Source organism: Trichechus manatus, unplaced genomic scaffold (genome assembly GCF_000243295.1).
Source record: "Trichechus manatus latirostris isolate Lorelei unplaced genomic scaffold, TriManLat1.0 scaffold00146, whole genome shotgun sequence".
Taxonomy (NCBI): Eukaryota; Metazoa; Chordata; class Mammalia; order Sirenia; family Trichechidae; genus Trichechus; species Trichechus manatus.
Window position 1 is genome coordinate 2493564 of NW_004444082.1, and position 9442 is coordinate 2503005.

General features: G+C 43.4%; 1 protein-coding gene across 1 annotated transcript in view; it reads left to right on the forward strand.

Annotated features, from left to right (window-relative positions):
• The window catches only part of MTCL1 (microtubule crosslinking factor 1), a 161141-nt gene that overhangs the window by 120130 nt on the left and 31569 nt on the right, over positions 1 to 9442 (forward strand). Inside the window, 1 exon segment of the mRNA XM_023740062.1 lies at positions 4016 to 4183. Coding sequence (XP_023595830.1) covers positions 4016 to 4183 — 168 coding nt within the window.

Here is a 9442-nt window from a genome sequence, read left to right on the forward strand (position 1 = left end):
AAAAACAAGGCTCCAGGAATTGCTGGAATACCAATTGAGATGTTTCAACAAACACATGCAGCGCTGGAAGAGCTCACTCGTCTATGCCAAGAAATTTGGAAGACAGCTACCTGGCCAACCAAATGCGGAAATTATTGAACAATATCATTAATATCACACACAAGTAAAATTTTGCTGAAGGTGATTCGAAAGCGGCTGCACCAGCACATCGACAGGGAACTGCCAGAAATTCAAGCCGGATTCAGAAGAGGATGTAGAACAAGGAATGTCATTGCTGATGTCAGATGGATCTTAGCTGAAAGCAGAGAATACCAGAAAGATGTTTACCTGTATTTTATTGACTATACAAAGGCATTCGACTGTGTGGATCATAACAAATTATGGATAACATTGAGAAGAATGGAAATTCTAGAACACTTAATTGTGCTCACGAGGAACCTGTATATAGATCAAGAGGCAGTCGTTGGAACAGAACAAGGGGATACTGCATGGTGTAAAGTCAAGAAGGGTGTGCATCAGGGTTGTTTCCTTTCACCGTACTTACTCAGTCTGTATACTGACCAAATAATCTGAGAAGCTGGACTGTATGAAGAAGAACATGGCATCTGGATTGGAGGAAGACTTATTAACAACCTGCGTTATGCAGGTGACACAATCTCACTTGCTGAAAACGAAGAGGACTTGAAGCACTTACTGATGAAGATCAAAGACTACAGCTTTCATTATGGATTACACCTCAACATGAAGAAAACAAAAATCCTCACAATTGGACCAATAATCAACATCATGGTAAATGGATAAAAGATTGAAGTTGTCAAGGATTTCATTCTACTGGTATCCACAATCAACACCCATGGAAGCAACAGTCAGGAAATCAAAAGACCCATTGTATTGGGCAAATCTGCTGCAAAAGACCTGTTTAAGGTGTTAAAAAACAAAGATGTCACCTTGAAGACTAAGATGCACCTGGCCCAAGCCATGGTATTTTCAGTCACCTCATATGCATGTGAAAGCTGGACAATGAATAAGGAAGACCTAAGAAAAAATGACACCTTTGAATTGTGGTGCTGATGAAGACTATTGAATATACCAGGGACTGCCAAAAGAACAAACGAATCTGTCTTGGAAGAAGTACAACCAGAACGGTCCTTAGAAGCAAGAATGACAAGACTGCGTCTCACATACTTTGGACATGTTATCAGGAAGGATCAGTCCCTGGAGAAGGACATCATGCTTGGTAAAGTAGAGGGTCAGCGAAAAAGAGGAAGACCCCCAACAAGGTGGATTGACACAGTGGCTGCAATGATGAGCTCAAGCATAACAACGATTGTGAGGATGGCACAGGACTGGGCATTGTTTTGTTCTGTTGTACGTAGAGTCACTGTGAGTCGGAATCGACTCGACGTCACCTAACAACATACATATATACACACATATATATACACGTGAATATATGTGTATATATATATATATATGTATGTATGTATGTATGTATACACACACACACGTTGTGATCCTTAAGGTTATGTGTCAACTTGGCTGGGCCATGATCCTCAGTGGTTTGGCAGTTATTATGTAGTTTGGCAGTCGTATGATGATGTGATCACTTCCACGATGATATTTGATGTAATGCAATCACCTCCATGATAGATCTGCTGTGAGTAGCCAATCAGATGAAAGGGAATTTCCTTGGGGATGTGGCCTACATCAAATATAAGCGTACTGCCCAGCAAGGCTCGTGGGCTTTTGCTCCCTCTGAATCCTGCAGCTGGCTCCTGTCCGTCTAACCTCCAGTTCTTGGGACTTGAGCTAGCAGCTCAGCCGCCATCTTGCTTGGCAATCTTGGGATTCATTGATCTTCACAGGCTGTGAGCAAGAGCTCTGCTGTCTGACCTGCCAATCTTGGGTTTGCCAGCCCCTGCGGCTATGTGAATCAGGAGAAGCCTCTCTCCTGACCCACGGACTTAGGACATTCCAGGCTCTACAACCATGTGAACCATTTCCTTAATATAAATCTATATATATATATTTATACACTTTACTGGTTTTGCTTCTCTAGAGAACCCAGCCTAAGATACATGTCTATGTATATACATATATATATCAAAAAACCAAACCTGTTGCTGTCTAGTCCATTCCAACTTACAGCAACCTTATAGGATAGAGCAGAACTGCCTTCTGGGGATTCTAAGGAGCAGCTGGTGGATTGAACTGCCAACCTTTTGATTAGCAGCTGAGCTCTTAACTACTGTGCCACCAGGGCTCCATATATATAGACATATATATATGTATATATACACACACACACACATACATGTATATGTATACACACACAGGTATACTTATGTATACATACATGTATAGATACATATAATATCTCAGAAAACCAAGCCTGTTGCCGTCCGGTCAATTCCAACTCATAGCCACGCTATAGGACAGAGTAGAACGGCCCCGTGAGGTTTCCAAGGAGTGGCCAGTGGATTCGAACTCCTGACCTCCTTTTGGTTAGCAGCCGAGCTCTTTACCACTGCGCCACCAGAGCTCCATATATACATATATAGAGAGAGGGAGAGAGAGAAACTTACATCAAGGAAGTGGCTAATGTTGTTGAGGCTTGAAAGTCCCAAGTCTGTGAGTCAGGCATCAGGCTGGAAGCTTCTTCTGACTCACATAGCGGCAGGAGCTCACAAACCCAAGATCAGCAGGTCAGGCAGCAGCCTGCTGGCTCACAGGCTGTGGAGGGCAAAGTATCCCAAGATTAGCAAGCTGCTGGCTCAAGTCCCAAGAACCAGAGGTCAAAGGATGACAAGCTGGATGCAGGATCCAGAGCAAGCAAAAGCCAGTGAGCTTTGCCAGAACATCCATGTATATTGGATGCAGGCCACACCCCCGAGGAAACTCCCCTTACAACTGATTGGCTGCCCCTATCAAATCTCAACATGGAGGTGATTACATTATGGCAGAGCAATCGGTCCAGTGTCTGCCAAGTTACATTATTACATAACTGCCAAACCACTGAGAATCATGGCCCAGCCAAGCTGACACATTACCTTAACCAGCACAAACACCTGTGCTGACATATACCAAGACAGAAATCATGCTTTAGACATTTGCCTTCAAAGATGAGGTTTTAAAAGCTATAACATCTTAAGTTAGCTATAAGCAGATTAGTAATAAAAATGCATTCTTCCATTCTCCAGATGTTTATTGCCTGAAACAGTTGATGCTCTCAGCTGCTACCCAAAAGGTTGGAGATTCAAGTCAACCTAGAGGTGCCTTGGAAGAAAGGCCTGGTGACATACTTCTGAAAAATCAGCCTTTGAAAACCCTATGGAGCACAGATCTGCTCTGTCACACATGGGGTGGCCATGAGTTGGGATCAACTCATTGGCAATTAGTTTGATTTGGTGTTTTTAGTAAGTACAAGTACAAATCAGAGTTATGAGCACCCTGCGTTTGTAAATTTATAAGAGTTTAAGTGAATTAATTCCCTTCTAGTTCAATAACTGGCACTGAAATGACAGCCTGTGTGTGTAAATGAGTGTATACACTGTTAGAGCTGTATCCCACGGCAATTTACTCAGCCCACCTCCAAGCCTGGGTCCTGAAGTCACTCTGAGCTTCCTTAGCTCTGGCTCTGGGGGCCTCGCAGCCTCCTGCACTCTTTCCCCTCTGCTCCTGGGGTCTGGAGCCCTCCGCTGTCCGGGTTCCCAAAAAGTTACAGCTTCCCAGCAGTGCCCGGTAGCTGCAGCAGCTGCCATTAGCCTCCTGGTGGAACAGGCCCTGGCGGTCTCAGCCCCAGGAGACCCAAGGCCAGCAACACAGCCCTCACTCTCCCACTAACTGCAGCTTTCTACCCGCGCTGCACCCGCTGCCACTGACACCTGTGGGACCCTGCACCTTATTAGGCAGCAGCCCCAGTGCCACCTGCTTGCAGGCCATGGGATCCTCTCATTTTCTGACTAAAGAGCACACTTCCGTGGGGCTCGGAGGTCCGACTCCCGTCTTTCCACAGGTAATGGAGAACCGGCAGCTGTTCGGCGCCCTTCGGTCCCTCCTGGAAGACTTCCGTGTGGAGCTGCGGGAAGATGAGCGGGCACGGCTGCGGCTGCAGCAGGAGTATGCCAATGACAAGGCTGCCTGGGACGTGGAGTGGGCCATGCTCAGGTGCCGCCTGGAACAGGTACCGCCCCGGCGAGTCGCCACTCGCTCCCGCTGTCGGGAGGATGCACGCTTCGGTTCGGATGCCACAGTGCCCTTGCCCAAGGGGAAGAAAAATTCCCATGAGAGAGCGAGAAGCAGCCACTCGCTGTCTCTTCAAGGCCCCTGGTGTCCCCTAACGTTCCCTCTCCCAAGAGTGAAACACCCCGTCTGCCAAGCAGCATGTTTAAGGGGGCCTTCGTTTTCCCATTCACATCCCACACGGTTGTATTTGGCCCCATTAAAGGATGCCCAGCATGAAGCTGTCAGACTGAGGTGACACAGACAGGAGCAAAGAAAAAGCAGATTGTGATTTAGTTATCACTGAAAAAGGTAGATGCACGCTTTTCTTTAGAGTTTTCAAAATATTGAAAATACTTGTAGATGTAGGAGTCTGTAATCAGCTTTGGTCTTGTTATTTACACATAAGGACACTGACACCCAGCAGGAAAGTACAGCCCAGGACCACATAGCCACTTAGTGGCAGAGTGGAGGAGAGAGCCCAGGTTTCACCCCACACGACAGAGTGAAGTCTTCTCTGAGATTCGACCACAGGACTAGATGTAACAAAGAGCATCCTTTTCTAAATGTCTCTGCCCTGGAAACCCTTAAATGTAACACCACTTACCTCACGTTGTCTGCTTACTCAGGTCATTTCCTGAGGTTTCCTTCCAGTCCTTTGATCAGGACGAGTTAGGAAAAGTCCATGTATCTTTTATAATCTATTTTCTAGGCCCTAATTTGAGGCAGACCATGAATAATTAAAATTTTATATGAATTGGCTTCGTCATGAAGGAAAATTGCACAGAAAGCAGACCTCTTTCAAATGGCCTTGATAAAAGATTAAGTGGCCTGTCATGTCAAAAGAAAACAGCTCCCCTGGTGCCCACAGGTTCCACCTGTATTGCCATCTGGACCGATCAAGCGTGGTGTCAGGTTCACGGGCCTGAGTAGAGCAGGGACACAGCCTGCTCTGCAGAGGAAGTAGCAGTGTGTAGCAAAACCAAAGCAGCAGGCCAGGCGCATCAATGACAGAGCACCTGACCCAGGTATGAATCTTGCCCACTGCCCAGTGGGGGTTCTCATGCAACACTTGGCTTACCTTCCTGCACAGCCTGAAAAGTCAGTGGTGTCGGAGGATGGGAAAGGACATCCTCTGATGAGCTGTCTTTAAACCTATTTAAAAAGATATTTATGGGGGGAAAAATAAACCTTGTTATTTTCAAAGACTTTAGTTAATGAAGGGAGGCGTAATCTTCGATGCTGGCCAGTTCCAAAATATTTCATCTCTGTGTTAGAGAAACCTGGTATGCACCTACCGTGGTTGCTACAGGTAAAGCCTTAAGGAGAATCAGTAAACACCAAGAACCAAAGCTAGTGAGAATTGGTAAAGAATTCATCTTCTGCCCAAATTGTTTAAGAAGTTCCCTACACATTTGCAGCCCAGGAAGCAATGAAATGTGGCTGATGCTAGTCCATTTGAAATAAACCCATCTTTGCCCTCTTTGACTTAAATACAAAACAGTTCAACTCTACCAAACATTAAATATGTTCTTTCAGCAGCGGCCGTGTTGGGTCAGTTCCCAAATAACGTGATTCTGCCAGCCTGTTCTTAAGTCAGGCATTGTTCTAAGTGCTGAGAACACAGCAACAAATAAGATATTCCTTGAAGGGGCTCTCAATCTATTGGGAGTACAGACAACCGCTGCAGGGTTTAATACTGTGAGAAGAACCACACAGCACAGGGGCATGCAGATCACATACTTCAGTGAGGGCACAGGGAAGAGTGGTTTGTGAAAGTCTTCAATGAATCTTGAAGGATGAGTAGGTTGGAGAAGGAGAGGAGGGACATTTCGGGCAAAAAGGAACATTAGGAGGAGAGAGCAAGGCACATTTGAGGAGCTGCACTTCCATCAGGTAGGAAGGAGAAGAAGAGTGTTACAAGCATTGAAACTTTAATCCTGGATGCAAAGGGTTTAGATTTGAATTTTTGAAAGATTGATCTTGACTTCAAGGTAGAGAATGGATTAGAAACCATTAGAATGGAAAGGATTAACCTAAGGTCCATGGATAGAATTCAGAGATGTGCTGTGGGATAGGAATACTATACATCTTTATGCTCGCTAACTAAAATTTAGCGTGTCTTCTGATTATAAATGTAGGCAACAAGCCCAATAGAAATCATAGATACTTCCATTTCATGTGATAGTTGTAGGTATCTCAGAATTAATATTGAGCAGGAGACCTTTGCCTTCACCAGACTGCCAAAGAGGTCTGCTGTAAAAAGGCTTCACAAGCTTGGATTGCAGAGAAAATTAGTTGGAGGCTGAAAGACTCTTGCAGTAATACAGGTGAGAGATGATGTGGACCAAAAGTGAGGCTGTTACAGTGGAAATAGAGAGAGGCTGCAAATCTGAAATACCATAAAAAGTATAAATTGGCAGGATCAACAACCAGTTAGAGGCTATGGAGAGACATGTATGTTTCTAGTTTGGGTGACTGGGTGATGGTGCCATTCATTCACCAAGGCAGGAATACAGGGAGAGAAGTCAGGATGGAGAAGGAACAAGATGAACTTGAGGTATCTGACATGATAGATACTGGGATATAGAGGGCTGAGCTGAAGATATGGATGCCTGAGTGTCAAACAATAGGTGGGAGTGGAAGCCAGGGCCATGAGTAGAATCTCCAGTACAGTGTGTAGAATGAAAGAAGTTCAAAGAAAGAACTTAAGGAAATACTCATTTCCAAGAATTTGGTAGAGGAGGAAGAGATTGAAAAGGAGCAGCCAGAGAAATGAATGAAAATCCAGGAGCAAATGCTGTCCCAGAAGTGAAGGGTAGAGATACCACAGAATCTCATGTGGAGTTTGACAGTATCACATGCTTTGGAGAGGTCAAGTAGGATAAAAGATGAGAAGTTTGTTGAATTTGGCAATTAGGAAGTCACTGGAAAACTTGACAAAAACAGTTTCATGGAGTGTGGAACTGAAGCAAATTACAGTCTGCTGAGAAAGTTTGATGATGAAGGGAAGAGAACAAAGGGCAGAAACTAAACTAAAAGGAGGCAGAGGGCCAAGGGAGGTTTTTTTTTTGTTTTGTTTTGTTATTTCCCCCAGATGGGTGAGACTTGAATGTATGAGGATAACTGATGAAACAGGATCCCTGAGTAGGCAGAGGGTCAGGGATGTAAGCATAGGTGGTGGGATTATCACTAACCATGAGCGAGAAGAGGGCAGTGAGGGGTACAAATGCAGATCATTTTGTGGATAGAAGGAATTAGTCTTTACTGTCTCTATGAAGCAGGCTGGCAGAGGTCATTTGCTGCCAGTGAAGGGGATAAGTACTTGAGTTGATGCTAAAGAGAGGAGGTACTGGACTTCTGGAAAGCATCTACAGGTTAGCAGATACATCTAGGAGAGCCTCAGCGCCATATCTTTTTACCCTGGGTTATATGCATTGTTAGGAACTCTTTTAACTTGGAATTTTGTGGTTCTTCATACTTACCAGTAGTCTTCTGGTTAACTCTAGATGTTTCTCCTCCTTTTTTTTTTTTTTTTTTTTTTCTCTTTCCATTTGGAAAAAAAGAGGGTGTTTTATTTTCTCCAAATACACATTTTATAAATACCTGATCAAGAAGCATTTTCCATGATTCTGTTGTTTAGCGTATTGTCAGTATATCCCAGCTTATGTTATCTGCTTCCTTGAACATTTACCTACCCTGATTCATCCCCAGATCCAGGCACACACTCCGCCTTACTTCCCGAGAGGCTCTCAGTTAGAGGACCTATGTTCTACTCAGATGCAGTGGACAAAACAATGTGCTTTTCTTTCCATGGGCTCACTATCATAGAGATGAGTGTTCAGTATTTGTTTTCTCCCCATGAGCCCCTTATGAGTAAGAACTTTCAGTTTAACTGAGAACACCACTTAGCAACACGATACAAGCAGAGAAGCTTTCTGAATAATATTGAGTGGCTTTAAGTCTTTGAGCAACTGATTTCAAAAAGGTTAAAGGATCTGTTCAGACATGGATAATCAACTCTGAATGATTTGGTGGGACTTTGAATAACACAGTCTAAGATATTTAATTGAATCTAGATGTGCGTAATGAAACAAAGTTGGTTTAATTTCCAAGGTGTTTACTGATGACGTTAATGATTAACAGCAGTTAAAGAAAACCCACCTAGTTTCTAGTCCCAACTCTTTAGGCAAGTCCCTCAAGCACTCTGAGCTGCCATTTCTTAACCAGTGAATTGGGAATAATGATATCTGTACTTAACAGGATTCCTGTGAAGACCAGATGAGGTAATACATGTGAAAGACCTTTTTTTTGAAAACTGTAATCAAACAAAAAGTCAAAAACCTCTAAACAAATTTACAGACCATGTATCAGGATAAAAATAAGAGACAAAATTGTTTTTGTAATCTTTGGTTGTTGCCTAGGGTTTGCAGTATATATCAGTAATTAATCGGAGTATGACTTGAAATTATACTACTTCACATGCTTTATAAGGATCTTACAACAGTATATTCTCAAAGTCTTCCTCCCATCCTTTGCATTATTGTTGTCGTACAGTTAACGTCTACGTATTCTATACGATACATTGCAGCTATTTTTGCTTTGTCTGTTACATTCAATGAGACTTTAAAGAAATTGAGAAAAAAATGAATTTCATATTTACCTATTCATGCCTTTTCTGTTGTTGTTAGGTGCCATCAAGTCGATTCCAACTCATAGCAACCCTGTGTACAACAGAACAAAACACTGCCCGGTCCTGCACCATCCTCACAATCGTTGCTATGCTTGAGCCCATTGTTGCAGCCACTGTGTCAGTCTATCTCATTGAGGGTCTTCCTCTTTTTCACTGACTCTCTATTTTACCAAGCATGATGTCCTTCTCCAGGGTCTGGTTTTCAGCAGTTTGAGTATGATATGCCTATATGTGAGTCTTTGTTTTCTTTTGGTATTTAACCTGCTGAGTATTCCCTAAACTTATTGGATCTTTAATTTTGAAAAATTCTCAGCCATTATTGCTTTAAGTATTGTTCTGTTCCATTCTTTCTGTCTTCTCTTAGGATTCCAGTTGCATGTATGTTAGTCTACTTGTTAATGTCTCACAGCTATTGGATGCTGTTTTTTACTTCACCACTGAGCTAAAAGGGTGTCTGGGGGCCATACTCTCGGGGTTTCTCCAGTCTCGTTTAGGCCAGTAAATCTGGTCTTTCTTTTTTGTGAGTTA